General features: G+C 37.6%; 1 protein-coding gene across 1 annotated transcript; it reads right to left on the bottom strand.

Annotated features, from left to right (window-relative positions):
- Positions 1-2,231: 2,231 nt before the first annotated feature.
- Positions 2,232-13,795, bottom strand: LOC140934067 (uncharacterized). The gene is made up of 4 exons (XM_073383753.1): positions 13,655-13,795; positions 4,993-5,042; positions 3,867-4,108; positions 2,232-2,699 (listed from the first exon to the last, which is right to left on the bottom strand). The coding sequence occupies exons 3-4, from the start codon at positions 4,099-4,101 to the stop codon at positions 2,548-2,550; spliced, it is 387 nt and encodes a 128-aa protein (XP_073239854.1). The 5' UTR covers positions 4,102-4,108; positions 4,993-5,042; positions 13,655-13,795; the 3' UTR covers positions 2,232-2,547.
- Between the last annotated feature and the right edge of the window lie 3,741 nt (positions 13,796-17,536).

Here is a 17,536-nt window from a genome sequence, read left to right as displayed (position 1 = left end):
CCTGCATATGAAAAGACTCCTGGGTTGAAACGTTTCACACACTTAGCACCCTTGAGAGAATCTGAAAATCGCCAATGAAACTCATTAAGACCCTATTGCTTGTAGGTAAACAATCTTATGTAATAAAATAATGTTTTCAACAAAACATTTGAAAAAAATTGAAATAACTCTCTCAATCTTAATATCAGTTCCTCATTGCATATATGGCTGGAGGTTTATGTCATACTACCTCTTGACACCAGAATCTTTAGATTTTCCGGGTTTTTAAAATTTTGTTTCTCCAGGTATTTAGGACATAAATTAACGAAACTTTACCAAAATTAATAAGCTTCATTTTTCGTATTTCTTCCACCAGATATAACCACTGACTTATTCATTCAAGGGAAGCGAGAAGCTCAAAGCTTTCTCTCCTTTAGAAAGCAAAAGAGGGGCAGAAAGGGCACAGACGTTATCGAAGAATGCTGTGTTGAAACTTGTAGAATAGAGGAACTCAAAGAGTACTGTTTTTAAAGCAATTCGGAAAATATAAACTGCTGTTGATGTTCAAGAATTATAAAGAAATCATTTCAGCTTTACTGTATGGATTATAATGCCTTGCAGTCAATAAAATGCATATTATTTTGCGCTGGGTAGAATTTTTGTAAGTAGGTAAAGGTGGGAAAAAGATTGGTGAGCGAAAAAAGCGGTGAATGTGTTTTCGCATAGCAGATCTCTCTCGCGCGCGAAGCGCTTGCAGTACAGCACCATGGGTCAGAAAATTTGGTTATCTATGCATCCAAGAAATTTTGCTAGTGAAAATATCCCCGGAGCTTCGCTTTTGGCCTTAGCTGAATCTATATATCTGTCTGAATTCGAAAACGTGGCCACGAGGCTTTCGCCTAGCGCCGGGAGCAGCCTGACTCCAGGCCAGTGCGGTCTCCAAAAATTGAGGGGGCTTAATTTGGCGGCTATTTTGGTTGGCACAGCTGGATAGCCCAGGGACTGCCCTAACAGTGGATTGGTGGCCCAGGCCTGGGGGGTGGGGGGAGGGACAAGCAGGTTAAGCAGGGGGCTATTTTGACACAACCCTTTCAGTAAGTAGCAGTGTTTACTAGAACCTGACGGTAATTATTATGATAATTGCTGAGCTCTATACAGATCGGAAACCACTAAAATGAAGCATTCAGTTTGGATAGAGATCTGCTGTGTCAAATGTAAATTGCGCTACAACATTTGGCATCAAAGTTAATTCTGCTGTTCAAGTTTATTTGTAGTTGGAGCCTAAAGAGTTTACATGTCATGTGATTCAATATACTACCTTTCGGTTGGTCATAACTTTAACGAATGATCAATGAATTTTACAGAATATGTTTAATGATTTGCTCGTCGTTGAAGAACGTCGTTCATCTGTACAAAACAAGGGTCGAAGCCCGGGGGTAAATAATTTAAACCATAAATAACATAACTAAGGCCTAATGGTAATTGACTTGTTGATTGGACTCATTTTTTTCTCTCTGTCATTATTCTATTAATTTCCATAAAGAGAAAGGTTTTCATCCCAGTTAATTTTTGGATCGGTATATGATCTAAAAGAGGTCTCTAAGTGAACGTCACATGACTATAATAACAGTGGCGAATCCAGAACTTCAGATAAGGGGGGGCGGTCATCCAGACCCTGAGATAAGGGAGGGGGTGTGGTCTCTAAAAAAACTTTTTCGGCCCTTTGGGCCTCAATTTGGTCTAAAAATAAAAGGAAGCCCGAGCCCCCCTGGCTCCTTCCCTGGATCCGTCACTGAATAACGTTGATGAAACTGGAATAGGAGTGGTGGTTTTAGAGTAAAAATTACCATGATCAATGAACAGATGAACTCCCAATTGTGATCCTGATATTAACTCTATCATTACCAACAGAAGACTGCAAATTAACAATATAATATCACTTCAGCAAAATTAAAGCCCATTAAATAAATCTCAAGATGATAGACAGTCGAATTATGTCTAGCCCCGAATTTTCACTCAAACCTAGAACTTTTTAGCATTTGGTCTAGGAAAGGAAATCCAAATTAGATAAATGAGTTTCAGAGAGCGTGAAACTAATGAAAAAAACCTGAACAAGTGAAGTAAATGCTTTCCTATCAGATCTCATTGGACTGTTAATTGTTCGTCTTTCAAGTAGCTTGAAGCAAGAGAGGATGATCTAACTCATTCTCTCTTGCTTGAAGGTATAAAGTCTCATAGGACTTGTCCAGTCGTAAAAGAGGATATCTGTTATTTTTATATATATGGTCGTTTATCCACCACAACTAACCACACGAAACTGACTATAAGCTATTGATGTCGAGGCTCATTTATCTAATAACCACAAATTACGTGGTCCACTTCTTTAACAATACGTTTTTATAAAATGACAAATATATAATATTTTATCCTAAAGCTTGTTCATTTTTACATATTCACAAAGTTTTTCAGTGATACTTCTTTCTTATCCAGCAAAACTTGAATGGGCTAAACAAAGCCCGGAAAGTAAGCTCCGCCTAGAATCGACATTTATTAATCGCCTTCTCCTGTTCAAGGACAATATTCTCTAAGCTCCTCTACTCTACACCACTCGCCACAACATTCTTCAATCACATCAGTCGAGGATCTTTTTCTTCTTCTCGTCAGTGAGAGAAAATCTTGGGCTTCATTCTTCGTTTGAATGATCAGGTCAACGCTGATATCTGTGGGCAAGGAAAATCTCAAAGTTATTGATAATTTAAATCATCTTCAATGACTTATAGAAAGAATTTATAATGCCTTGCATTGATGCCCTTTCTAAAAGAGCCTTTATAACATTTAAACAAAATTCTAAAAAAAAAAACGTCAGCAAGGATTCGCAGCGGAACTATGACCAATCACAACACAGATAGTTGAATCCAGCTATCCGATTGGCCCATTTAGTGACAAAAAGGAAAACGGAGCCGAAATGCGTCCCGTAATTGTTTCAGGCTGGGATCGTTACTGGAAACGTGCCGGTCAGCTGTCGGCCAATTTTTTCCCTGTCCCTGGTAACAGTTTCAGAAGTCTTTGTTAACGAACATCATGAATAAACGGGTCCTTTCACTTTATGAAAGCTGCTCCTTTATTTCTAAAGGAATTTCCTTCTCTTGGAAACGGATGAACAAAATCCCGGCATTTGATTCTATGCACTGAAAAAGACTGGGACGTTGGAAAGTATTAACATTTATCTCCTACCCAGTTCTCCCACGGTCAGATGCCAGTGAGCCGTCTAATCTACTGTCGCACCTCCCGTAAGCGACCACCCAAAATGCAAATACTGAGCGGTCGCTTATGGGAGGTGGTCGTTTACAAGAATCGAACCACAGGAGGTCTCTTCCGAGAAGAGGTTCACGCACATCTACTTTATGGAAGGTAATTTATTGCATGCAGTGTCTAAGTTAGGATATATATAATTCCATGCTGTCACTTCAGTTCTTCGTATATTTTAAGTAACATAATGCACACAGCGAAAATAGAGATCAGAGAATTCGACAAGTGGTCGCTTATAAGAGGTTAAAAACAAAGGAAAATCGTTAACAGTAAGGCCCAAAAAGTGGTCGCGGTCGCTTACAGGAAGGGGTCGCTCATTTACTAGAGGTTCCAACTGTAAGCTTTTGTCTGGGAAAATAATAATAATAATAATAATAATAATAATAATAATAATAACTTTTTGGTGTTTTGGATTGGCGGTCGCTTATGGGCGGTGGTCGCTTATGGGAGATGGTCGCACATGGAGGTTCGACTGTATGTACGAGATAAGATCTGGTTGATTACCATTTGCACGAACCACCCGTGTGGAAATCGTGTGCATAAATATCATGATGGCCAATCTGGTCATATTTATTTACCTCGCTTTCTCTTTCGTTTAACCCCCAGTCTACAAATGTTTGTGAAGGCTTTTATAATATCATTGCCGCAAAGTTGAAGATTCACTGGCCGAGACGATTGTTCATGTATTTTATATCTACAAATTCCTCCACCACGACATTTCCTTCCAGGTGCATGAATTGATTTTCGCCGGCCCAAAGTCGGAGATAGTTCCACCAGCAACAGGAGAAGAAACACCGAAGATCCAACCTTCATATCCACCCTAAATAAAGGTAACAATAACAGGTTAGTTTTATTTTCATCAATCGTTAGCGGGATTGCGGATTCCTTGATGTGAATTCCGGATTCCAGAGCCCAGGATTCCCGATTCGACAAGCAAAACTTCCCGGATTTGGGAATCCCGACTACCTTACTTGGGGCGAACATTAAAAAACAAACCATGCGGTAACAAGGCCACAGGGCTGCTGAATCTCGTCAATAGTAACAGGGATACCAACATTAGTACAGCTGTCTCTTCAAGGAAGTGAAGGATAATAATGCGGATTTTAAAAGTATGGTAAGTTGAAATTAGGCTTCCCTTTCAAAAGAAAGAAAGGGTCGGCAATTTTTATGTCCACAACGGAAGTTTTTTTTTCTTAAGTTAAGAATAAAAGCAGACGAAAACTGGTTATTAGCTACCGAAAAGAACGTAAAATATTGAAGCAAAAGGTAATAACCCACGAAAACGAATTCCGATGCTAAATAAATGAAATCATCGGAAAACTTACATTTATTTGTAACCCGTATTACCCCTTTTGAACAACATTATTTAGGACAGACATTGCAAAACCAACCGTTGTAAATTTGATCTAAACATTCTTTTTTCCGATCATCAGAAAGGGAGGCAGCACTCAGTGAAGAATTAAAGTTTGAAATCACTACTAGTTTCTTGTGAATATTTGTATTAATGTAAAATATGCCGTTGGATTTGCTTCTCTAAGAGTAGAGCTGATACACTGATAAACGGAATCAGTTAGTTCTTCGATGGAAACACTGTTTTACAGCCAAAACTAGAGCCTAAAAAACGACTGGCCAAAGGACTCTGGCATGGAACTAACTATTAGACTAATAAACGGTTAAAATTAAAAGGTTTTCATCAGTGCATACCTAGCTGAATTGCAGGAAACAGGATTCTATTCGATTCGATTCCTCCAAAGCTAAAATACAAAGGTAATGATTAGTTAGTAATGGTGATAGCGAATCAGGAAAAATCTTTCTTTTCAGTGGCACTTATGGCAAAGGGTTGGACTCCATTAACTATGCAAACCACATTCATGTATACATTGTGTGTTAATTATCTCAGTAAAAACGCAATGTTCACAACCGAGGAGAGAATGTTGGAAAGAGTTCTCTTTGACGCCTTTATTCAAGTTAATTAGTATTTTTATCTTATAGTCAGGCTTTATGATATTTTGCGTCTTGAGTCGCTTAGAGCAGATGGTATTTTTTTTTCTTTTTTCCCATCACTACCACTACGACTTGCTTTGAAATTTTTGTCGGAAAAATTCGTGTCCGTCTAAGGGTGGTGTTTTGGGTAGAGTTGACAAGATATCAGTTTTGAATGAATAGAAACATGTGGCTGATATTTTTGAGAGATAAAGAAAACCTTATTAACTGCAAAGGTGAGAGATCGAGGGAACAATATCGAAAACCATTTAGTAGATACAAGCCGACAAGCATTTTGTCACCTCTTAAGCGTAACATTTAATAACATACATGTTAATTTTTTTCGATGTTTAAAATAACCTTGCAACTAGACGAAGCTAATACTTACATCGCAAACTATCATCGTAATGGGAAAGCTAATCTGAGTTTTTATCACCTGCAAATTTCATACTTGGGTGCGCCAAACATTGATTAACATCTGTCTCTGAGTCACTTTTTATGACCACCTGTTCTGTGGTTATTACAAAATAACTTCAAGGCAAGTGCATTTCTTAAAATTCATACTACATCTTCATTGAAATAAATATTTGGTATTAAAAAGACACCACTTGACAACGCGATAGATTTCCACACCCACAGAAGCGAAGAGCGGAAGCACTGAGTAATTTGTTTTAACTGGATCAACCAAATACGACCCGAGTTTCTTAATTTCAGCATTGCATTCTTCGCAAGAAATTTGCAGTTTTGTCAGAGTATAAAACAACACGGTATTAAAACCAATATGGTGTCTTATGGGTTTCCTTGAGTATAAAAGTTTTCTTTAAATTTAGCCTCTTTTGAATTCGACTCAGGCGCGGACCCACACCTGCTTCCACCGTTTTACGGAAATCGGTCACATTTTTCATAAGAAAAAACACTTTCCAAGTTGAAATCTGGCCAATATCCTGTCTGAATGACTCGGAAACCCAGAAAAGGGGACCTTAAGGGGTCCCAAAGATCTCTTTCACAATAGTCGTCAATGCCTTTTTGTGTAACCCCTTCGCCTTTTTCTCACCGTGATGTTTACGTTCCTATATAGTCAAGAAGTCATCGGCTTCATCGACTACGATCGAGTACAACATTTTTGCTAGCCAGAGCAGGTGAAACGGATCAAATTAGTTCAAGAGATGCACTGTCTCCTATCTTTTATCTTTTGAAAATCTAGAAACCCAGTTTTTAATCCGAATTAAATTAATATGATTAGGACCACCAGAAAATTTGAATATCTTTAATAAAACGTGATTTTCAAATGACCCTTAACATGTCCTTTTCCGTTTAAGAGTTGCCCTCATGCTGTTTATTTTTTCCAAAACTGTTGCTCGGGTTTGGGACAATCTCAGGCCCTAATGGCCTTTGACAACAGAAATTCAATTCAAGTTTACTTTCAAGCGATCAGTCCTCTCTCGTTAAACTTTTAGAGGATCATATAAAAAACTTTTAACAAAAAAGGTAACTATGACGGGGACGAGAAACTTTTTCGTCTCGTAACCTGAAGGGTACGCTTTTTGTTTTCGCCAGCTGAAGGCAAAAATAAAGGAATAGTTACTGAGGAGAACCGGTTGGAGTAGTGCAGAGAGTGAATGACATTAAAAGTCTTTCGGGATGTTGAGACGAACCAAGGCAAAAGTACTTAATGACAAGTTCCGGTGCTCACCCCAGTCTTTCCCTGACTGTCCTCAGTGCATGAGATCAAGTGAAAAGACATATCTGCTGCATGTATGTAATAGTTATTATGTCTAATCGGGTTGTTTCTTTGCAGATAAGAAACAGTGGTCTTTAATTAGCCCCATATCAAATCTATGTTTAAAACAAATCACCGAAAATGTAACCATTTTGGGAAAGAAAAGACTAATATCAAAAGGCCACCGGCGACAACTGAAATATAAGCATCAATCTACATAATCGGATTTTTCACTAACAGTAATACATTTTGTACTAAATTTAAAAGAGTAGGGCGTAATTATAATTACTTTCTCTATGACAGTCGACGTCTGAGTTTCGAGGAATCGAAATAGCAGTACTAGGTTTATTTTTCATCAAAAAGTTACTATTCTCTTGTCTCATGATGAACCTCTCACAATTTCAAATGAACATTAAAAATAGTTAGTTATCGACTTCAAATTATTTAGTACATTTACCTCTTTGACTCCAGAATCGCTGGCCTGTTGGCTTGTGCGATATTTGATGAAAATTTCAATTTAGTTCAGACGTGAAACAGTGCTTAAAATTTGTTTTTCAGTTACAGGGTGATTTTAACCCTTTTTAACAAACATTCACACTGAATTAGATGAGCGATCAAAACAAAATTTCTTCTACTACGTTCGCCCTCCTTGTGGGAGGTAGTCGGCTGGCAGAATTATAATTAGGCAAACTCTAATACTTTTAACAAAACCCCGCAAATTAAATCTGCATGAGAACACTTAAGAATTAAATTAACTATGTCTAACACTGAATGTTGATGTACAAAAAAAAAAACAGATTTAAGTGTACAAAAGAAAACGTGTAATTAGAACAGCATCCTGCCACTTCAAAATCAGACGGAATAACTAAGAAAATTCTAGCTAGGTCGAGTCTTCAAAAATAAACGCACGGTATCAACTCTTATGGTAATAGGAATGACTTGTAGAGTCATCAATTCAAGGATCGTTTTTAACAACCATTGGTTTTAATCGTTTCTTGAAATTATCCTACTGAGACGTAGTAGACTAAACTGCTTGTTGGTCGAGAGGATTATTTAATATGAGGGTTTTAAATTAATAACAGTAGAGTCCAATTTTACAAGGGAACCAATTACTCGTCTAAGACTTCTGACGCTAGGGGCTCAAGCTGTTTTAAGATCGACAACGATAAGTCAATGAAGATAAGTTAGTGACCTGTATCTTTCAATTCGTGTCGTCATTATCAAATTAGTTCTACAGTTTTAATTAAACCTGAACTCAATGTCCGAGTAAAAGTTATTTAGCCGGAGTTGACCGTTCTAAGATCTCAAAGAGTTTCTTTGTTTGTTTGTTTCCATTTTTGTTTTTATTTTTTCCGTTTTCAATAATTGACCCTACACTTAAGTGAGGCCCTCTGAGAGGGGTGAGCTCATCTCTAGAGCGCATGGTGAAGGTAGTCTGTTCGCAGATCCTCCAGTTTCTCTAGAGTTCGCCGAGCATGCACGCGTATGAAAATAAACCGGATTTCTGGACCGCTCGCTCTCGAGCGCACACAAACTTCCTCGAAAAAATAGCCACGCCCTTTTCGGTATCTTACTATTGCATTTGCACTTCAGTCTCGATAGCCGGTCGCTGTGGCAGTTTTAACCCAACTTTGAGTTTTTTGTTGTTGTTGTAAGGCCACGTCGCATGTCATAATTTCACCCTTAAAGGGCGCCACCTTGCAGTATCTAAGCTTATAAGCCTCTCTCTGACGACACAAACGTTTTTTTTAAATCAAAATTTGCTTCTTTTGTGTTAAATTTACTGGTTCATCGTGCAATTTTAATAACAAAGAACCAATTAAACTGAGCACTGCTCTTAGTAATTGCATTTCTTAGTTAGAACAGAAATAAAAAGATGTCGGAACTTAAAGGTGTGTAGGCCTCGGTCCCAATGAACTACTCCGATAATTCTAGCAGAAAATGCACTATTACCCTTTTTGCTGCAGAAAGCACTCTAGCAAAATTTAAAGTTAAAAACAAAGAAAAATTGCAACATTTCTTTGTTAAATGCTGACAGATAAATGTTACCGCGTGAAAGACCTACGACCGAAGAGGTTAGAATCCGTTTCAAAGGACACATACAGTCAAAAGATTTCAACAACATACAAGTTAAGTTTACAATTATATAACCAGGTCTGCGTTTCAAAAGGTGTAAGTTCAAAGAATCAGGAAACGAAAGACTGAGATATCCTGATCGAAGGAACATAATTATCTAATTTTAACTTGCCTGTATGAGTGCGTATTTCTGTTAATAACTGTTTAGTCGACTGGTCGAGGCAGTCACTGAGGTCTCTACCAGCTTCTTGTTTGCTTTGATTGCGAGTTGAATGAGGTTAGCCCTTTTCATAGGTGCCGGGTAAGGTAGCTTCTTAACTGGCTTTTTCCCGTTCATTGCGTGCGTGCGACATATTGGTAAACAAATAATATTACTTTAAAAAGATTATAAAGGTTGTTTTCGTCTTTATGGCTATGAGATAATTGGATAACGACGGCTTTAATATATGATAATGGTGGTCGTCTTATCTCAAGAAAGTTAAGCGGATGTATCAGAATAAACTGTATGCCCTGTAAACCTAACCCCAACCATTTTATATGGTTTGGATAAGGTATTTTTATCGGGGATATTGTTCGAGTTGTTTAGAAGAAAATTAGAAAGAGAAAAACTTAAAGCTCGCTAGTATTCATTTCAGTTGTTATTTAGATTTTATTTATTTATTTATTTGTTTAAGTCTTGTTTATTTATTCCCATTTTCCACACACGTTAAATAAAAAATGACACCACCAGGTCAAACTACAGTTTAGCAGCTGTTGCCTTTTATTTGAAACATTCTGAAAAAAATTAGCCCTTTTTTAACTGCGAATCAGAACTCCCACCTCCCGCCTTTTCATCTTCCACGTCTAGTATTTGCAACACTTAAAACACAACGATCTAAAATGTAGTTCCTTGAAATGTGCACATCTAGAGTGCCTTTGGGAGCTGAGTTCGAGGGTCTCTGAACGACATGCACCCAAGCGGTAGACCCGGGGTTTACGGTCATCTCGCCACCAAACCATTTCGCCACCAACCATCTCGCCACCAAGAAGTCTACTCGCCACCACATAATAACTCTGCAATAATTGGAACTGTTTAAATAAGCCCAAATATAAGTTTATCGAATTTAATTGTCACCTTTCGTCGAACTTTTCATCTTTAGTTCTATTTTTTGTGAACAATTGTGACTTTTTAGTACCTTAATATACGCCTTATTTGCATCGCTCGAGAGGAGCGATTTGTTTAAAATCCAACAGCCTTTCTTATGAAAGTTGATTAATATTGTCACTTGAACCTTGCCTCCTTAAATTTCATTGTAAATTTAAAGTGAAAGAATTCTTTTCAGAGCCTTGTCCTTTCAATAAGTATTAAGATATACAGCTATTTCGAGAAAGGTTGTCGGAAAAAGTGCGGGAGACAATCCAGAAGGGTATTGTGGGTAGTTTTGAGTTCACTTTTCTTCAAAGAAATTTGAAAGAATGGCACGAAAGGCCATGGATGTATGTTTGCGAGAGCTAAAGGAAAGCAACAAAATCAGGTTCGACAGCTACAGTGTCAGGAACAGTGTATTGATCATATCCCATATTACCTTTCGGCATTGTCGAGTGCACTTTTTTTCCGACAACCTTTCTCGAAATAGCTGTATACTTCTTGGTGGCGAGGTGATGACCGGATACCAGAACCGGTGGAACCCAGTCCACTAGTACAATCCAAAATGTAAGTCTGGACAGAGAAGCTTCCATGACAGAACAGTGCAAATTGGAACAATATGGACGACGATTAGAGCAGTTAATTAAAGAAAATACTAGAATGTCAGTCTGTTCAGTGCACTGTGCACGTACTCATACTTGGCCGTTACTTTACTACAGTCTAATTTGTACCATTTGTATTTCATCAATTTTAGATTTATAGTCAGTCATTACATTTCATCTGCAGGAGATTTTGAACTTAAGATTTTTAGTATTCATCACTGATATAGATCTTTTGCAGTTATTTCACTTCATAATTGTAAATTGATATGTACAATGAAAAGCCCTGATTGGAAATACTTAACTTAATAAAGTACGTGCTCAATTCATGCCGGCATAAACTGTGGAGTATGCTGAGTCCCATGAATAACCATAACAGAGTTTGCATTCTTACAATTGAAGTAAGACGAAATTTCTTGGTTCTCAGAAATCCGAGAACAGCTATTAGTGATTTGTCTACAAGAAAAGTCAGTAATTGCGTAGCTTTGTTGAGCATTTCAGTAGCTCTTATTATGCAACTGTGCAATAAATCCTGATCGCACTTTGATTTTTTTTTTTTTTTAATTTACAACATTCGGGATCGAGGTAAGTCACGGCTATACACAAGATCAAAGGAGAGTAGTATCCGGCAACTGAGAGAAGTACTAGAGTTGTGTAATAAGGCCTTCGTTCATTAGCAGCCACCATTGCGAAGACTGCTGGGTATATTCTCCGTTATTAACATGGTTTTGGTATGAATATATTTCACCCCAGACCCGTATGTTCACCATTTTGATCAAATTAATACTCATTGATACACTCCAGGATCCCTAACATCAAAAAAACGAATTCCGCTTTTTTATTTTTCCCGTTATTCCCGGCCTTGAAAATGTCAGGAAGACGCGAAATCCGTAAGTTTCTCTGCTCACTAAAGAGAATACGACTGACTGGTCAGAGTCAAAGTCAGGAGTTAAGTATTATTGATAACTTTAAAAATGGTCACAATGCAACTTAGAACTGGCCCGATAACACACTGATGCATAGGAAAAATTATTAGAAAAACTTGTTTCACTGAATACAAAGCGAAAACAATCTGAGATTCTCTAATACTGAAGTCGAACAACAAAATGCTGAAAATGGCCAGCTCAGCAGATGCGCGCGTCTTTGTAAGACATCAAGGAGCGTAAAAGAGTCATCCATTTTAATTTGTAAACTTCAATTTCAAGGTTGCCCTTTAGCCATCTTCTTGACAGATATAAATTAAGTGACCGCAGAGGAGTGTATAAGAGGTATAAATGACCATAGCACGTTTCTATTTATTATCATAAGTAAAAGTTAAAAGTTCATCAATATTTTCTTTCAATAATTCAATCCCAGTGGTCTAAATTCAAAAGTTCGTGATCCAGCTGGGTCATATCACACCCACTTCCTTCCGTTTGGTTTTTACGGTAAATCGTATATGGCACTGAGACAAGTCAAATTGGTTTGAATACTATAATTACTCAACCTTTGTAAATGTAATGACGGTTTGATGTTAAATTCTTGAAGTGTACCCAGACACGATGGCCACAAACGTTGTCAGAAGAAAAGATCACGCTATACGATTGCCAAATTTGAGGGCGGCTATTTCTCGCGATGTAAAGTCTAATTTGTCACTGATATAAATCCCAAAAATTTTATAAATTTTCTGTGAAAACCAAGTGGAAATGTGTTGGTTTTAAATCCATGCCAAATACATATTTTAATTTATTAGAATTTTCGTGATGTCTAAGTATTGGTTAATGTTGGGGGGCGTGCGCGATGCTATGGTCAGTTACAGACAACTAGAAACAAAAGAATAAAACGAGGAAGTCTTTCTCAAAGTCTTTTGTCTTCTATCCCCACCGCCAGAGTATAAGATGTTTAGTTAATTTGTGTTTTACCGCATTTAACTACATCGATTTGATAAGCTTATGTCAACGAAGATTACAGTTAACAAACAAAATTCCGCGAACGCTGATTATGTCATTAATTTGATTTACAACAATCACGACACCAATGTCGCGATAAATTCTTTCAAGGGAAATTCTGGCTTGTGCTAGGAGCACCTTTTTTTTTCGCGTGAATCACTACGTTCTCTCTTAAAATGACAACTTTTTTCCGGTGCCAAGTAATGTCACTAGACGCTTACATCAGTAAATTACTTTTCAAGGACAAATTAGTTCAAGAACGATACTTGGATTTGTTTCTCTCATTTTTGAACTTATTTCAGGTAAAAGCTTATTTCAAACTTTATCCTTATTTCATCTTATTTATTCATTCTTCTTATTTAATTTTTTCATTTTTTTGGGAAAGACTGCAAAAACAAACTAAGATTCCCTTACCATTGTTTAAGGGAGGTTTTGACCATTTGCTCTTGTCAAAAAAGTTGAATGTCCTGAACTTAATGGGAAACGGATGCGGTCGGTTTCTGAGATAGGCCGTTTGAGTTGTACGCAGTCAAACAAATTTTAGTTATTTTACGGTTCGTGTTTGAAACACATAGTGAAGATTTGGTAACAGAAGAAGAGATCTAAGAAGGCCGAATCTATTTCAAAGAATCTTGTTTGCAATTTTTCAGATTTTGATCAGGCAAATTCAACTCCTTTTTACGTAGTACAAAATTTAGAGAACACACTGTTGAAAAGAAAGTTTAAGAGTCATCACGGATATAAATCCTCTCAACGGATTGAATCCTGCAGTGTTTTTACAAGAAATTATCTTACTCTACAGTCGGTCTGAAAACAATTTCCCTCAAGGGAAAGAATTCACTGTGATTTTTAAAAAGACGGGAAAGTGCACCGTAGCGAATTCAGTGAAAGCTAATAGTTGAGAAAGAGAGGAAGAATGAAATGAAATTCTCACCTTTACTTTTCCAGTTGAGGCTGCGTTCGGTTTCTGTAGTTTTGTTTCGTAATTTTATGAAGATAATGGCCGGAAGATTCCCGCTTGGTTTGTTTTCTTTCCCTAAGTCTCGATCTCAAGAGAGAAATCTTCTCATACCAGTGTACTTGACTATGAAAGGAATACCCTTTGTTCCGCCACTTTTATTACAAAAAAGCTTAAATTTCATTGGTTAAAAGCCCTTTATTGATATACATTATGAGCTTACATGATGTGTGGTTTAAATGAACTCACTAAATGTGCGTTAAACAATTGTAAAGTGAACTGATGTTGTGACAAGTGCTTAATTTTCCCCATAACCTGTTGACGTGAAAGCAAAAATCGCTGTAACTGAGTTGAAAGCGCTAGGATTAAGTCCCTCATGAGACTTTTTTGAATTTGGCGACAGCATTTTTCCCGTCCTATACGTGGTCGTTTACACGAGAACATTACAGATGTCTCCGCAAATGTTACTACTATTAAAACATTTGAAGTATCTTAACTGATAGAACATTGGCTTTAAGCCATAAAGCTAATTAATGATAACCATCTTTGTCGGTCTATATAGCTCAATGACTTGACTTTTTTTTTGAGAAAACGAAGAAATAATCTAACTCCAATGTTACAAACAGACGACCCAATTTATCATGGACCTTTGACACGTCTGCTAAAACAAAGATGCTTTTTTCACATGCATGTTCTTCGTGTGGAGGTGCAAACAAGATATGTGATTACTATCTTACATATCTGAGAAGACGAGGGAGATTTTCTTTCCTTTATCCAATACTTCTTAGCAATTTAGAGTGCTTAAAGACTGTATGGCTTTCAAAGCAATGCAAACACTGAGTCCACAACTGGGAAATGTATTTAATTCTTCAACTAATGATCGAGGCAATGGTAGAAGGCAAACTGTTTTTTCACGCTCTGCAACTCTGTCATGGCCCCCAAGGACATCTTGGGTCAGTACTCGATATGTGGGCACTTATCGAGGAATGTTTCGTAAAAACGCTTGAAATATTTTGATGGTGCAAAACTATCCTTATCAGTTTAGTTTGACGTGCTTCAAAGGGCTGACTCAGCCTACCTTGAACGCCTTTTTCAAATTGAACTTTTCGGACTTTTTTGCAGGATATCTCCTCGTTGACAGGCAGCCTAAACTCGCTATTGGAGCGCTCAGAAGTACATTACCAGAGAGGGCTTGTATGTAAAACCTAATATTTCGAAAAAAATTACCCTTTCTTACTTTTTTGTGAGGAAAATAAACTTCCTCTACATTGCGGTAAATCCTGCGCTAAATAAAATTTTCAGTTGTAACGTCACCAGAAGCAACTGAATCTACTCACCGAAAAGTTTATACTGTATTGTAAAATTGGTATTTTAGTATATAATTTTAGTTACACGACACTGGTTTAATTCGGTGGCTTCGTGATTTGTGTTGACGCGTGAAACTGATGGGCAGCGAGCAACAAAGTGAGAAAGTGAGAATTGTGGCTTGCGAAACGACGCTAAGTCTTCGGCTCGCAGCAGTTAGCTAAACGAAGGACATTTTTTTTTCAGCATGCATAACCAAGAGAGTTAAGACAGGATTGCAAAATCAGGCCAGATCATCACACTGAGGACACAAAAAATGGCCTAAGATATCCGCAACACAGGGGCCGGATTCAAGACTTTTGGTACGTACCTATGCGTACCTAGTACTATTCTAGTCAACTATCATCTACTACTTCGGTAAAAAGGTTCGATGCCAAAAATAGTACCCCTACTTAACCATGAAGAATAAAGGACTAAGACAAGAAGTCTTCTTGTCATTTTCGCTTGACGTTAATAAGTCAAAATGATCAAGCCGTAAGGTGCGTCCTTTCGAAACAATTTTACCAAATTTCCTTCCATAAATAATAGGTTTCCCTACCCTTTTACTTTTAAATACCTGAGGATTGAAAAAGGTACCCCTTATTTTTTGGGCGGAGCCTCCCCGTATAGGCCATCATAGGGACCGTACCCACCGTGGGTTCTCACAGTAACGTTTCCCTCGGAAGTTAGTTTGTTAGTATGTATACGCCGGACTTAAGCGGGGTAACGAGATAGATAGTTATTGAATTACGTACGTGTACTGATTCACTGAAACGATGAATAAAATCCAGCGGACTGCATGAGTCTTTTTATCAGCGGGTGAAAGCTTGACAGCTCTGATTACTGGTAATGCATCAAACAAAATTAAGAAGTTCGGTCTCTTTTAAGAATGTAAGCTTCTCAGTTGGGCATATAAAATATCATATACACACAATGAAATGAGTAGATCGTATTCCGCCGTAGAAATCGCTTATTTAGGCATATATAACATCTCCCATAGCCCTGGGCATTCTGGCACGTCAAACAAAAGCTCCAAAACGCGCGATGGCGGCTAACAACGGTTGCCTATCGTCCTGACGTACGTTCATTTTGAATATAAAATATAAATCCAACAAACCTTAAAATGATTTATTAGATCGTAGTCCAAAACGTTTTCGATGACCAACAACAGCTGCCTATGGTCCTATGTGTTCATTTTGAATATATGATATCAATCAAACAAACCTTAAAATTATTAAATCAATTAAGTTAAAGATCAAGTATCTCTGTCTAGTACAGTACAAATGTATTAATGTCTTCATCGGTGTGTGTTTGAGAAAACTCTAGAAACTTGTTGGTCAAGAGATAGCAAATAGGATAAGTGTCCCCTTTCAACCCTCTTTGTATTTGTTTTCCGCGATAAGGTGGTCCGGGCTGATACAGACTATTAGAACTTCCCGTTTTTAAAAAAGAGAAGGTCAAACACCCATCTTTTTCCTATTTTTTTTTTTTTTTAACTTGCTCTCCAGTATTAGACTTTTTCATTTCTAAGCACTCAAAGTAATACACAATTTCCATTCCATTTTCATTCGCGTGCTACGTTCGGCTTACAAACTTAATTTACAGAGTATTTGTCTCCGCCGACGAGCGTGCCAAGTTCGCCACTGAAGAAACGAGGCGGCCGTGTTAACTTCCGCAAAGACTTCAGGGGTCTTTAGGGACTGTTACTAGAGACAGGAAATAAAACTGGCCAACCGCTGACCGGCGCGACTTTCAGTAACAATCCCAGAAACACTTGCGGGACGGCATTTCAGCTCCAGTTCCCTTCTCGGCAAATAGGCCATCGTTTTAAAGCGAGGCTAGTACGAAGCTGTGGTTTGAAAAATGATTTTCTATTCTCATGCAAATAGAACTCATTTTCAATAAAGAAGGGTTTGGCTCTTAGCCTTGAATTAATAAAAGGAAATCTTTAATTATCGACGTCATTATAAATTATCATTTCCTAAAGAAAAAGAAAAAATGCCGCATGGGTTGGTTGGGCGATTGGCACGGCCTAACTTTGACCACCGCCACGATGGACAACTTCAGGAAGGACAAACGTAATAGAAGGATACCACTTTGAGACACTGACTTCCTTTGTTAATAACCAAAATGCTAAAACCACAACTCCAAGATCTGCGGGTAATGCCACATTCTTGTCTCCAAATCGCGTACCAGTTTCAAAAGGGCCTTCATAAAAAAAATTATGCTCTTGTTTAAGCTCTGATTCATTCATAAGGTTTAAAGATTTTTAAACCATGAGCTCGAGCTGACGTCTTTTTTTGTCCACTTTGTGTATACTGTTTCTTTCTGTGTTTTTTTTTCTTTAGAAATGTTGATACCGCGATAACATGGAATCGACCCTCTTTTATCTCACCATTTTCACTTACTGCAGGTTTATCACAGCGTAATTTTAAAATCTTTTAGCAGTCTTCTGATCATTTAAGCACATCAACAAAAGATATAGATAATCAACAAAATCAAATCAAAACTCGA

The sequence above is a fragment of the Porites lutea genome, chromosome 1, assembly GCF_958299795.1.
Source record: "Porites lutea chromosome 1, jaPorLute2.1, whole genome shotgun sequence".
Taxonomy (NCBI): Eukaryota; Metazoa; Cnidaria; class Anthozoa; order Scleractinia; family Poritidae; genus Porites; species Porites lutea.
Note: the sequence above shows the minus strand (reverse complement) of the source record. Positions and strands in the feature narration are given on the sequence as shown.

Coding starts and splice junctions, on each gene's coding strand:
- LOC140934067 (XM_073383753.1), bottom strand. CDS start 4,101: ATGAAGGTTGGATCTTCGGTGTTTCTTCTCCTGTTGCTGGTGGAACTA. Junction 2,700..3,866: donor TAAACGAAAGAGAAAGCGAG/GTAAATAAATAT, acceptor CCTTGCCCACAG/ATATCAGCGTTGACCTGATC.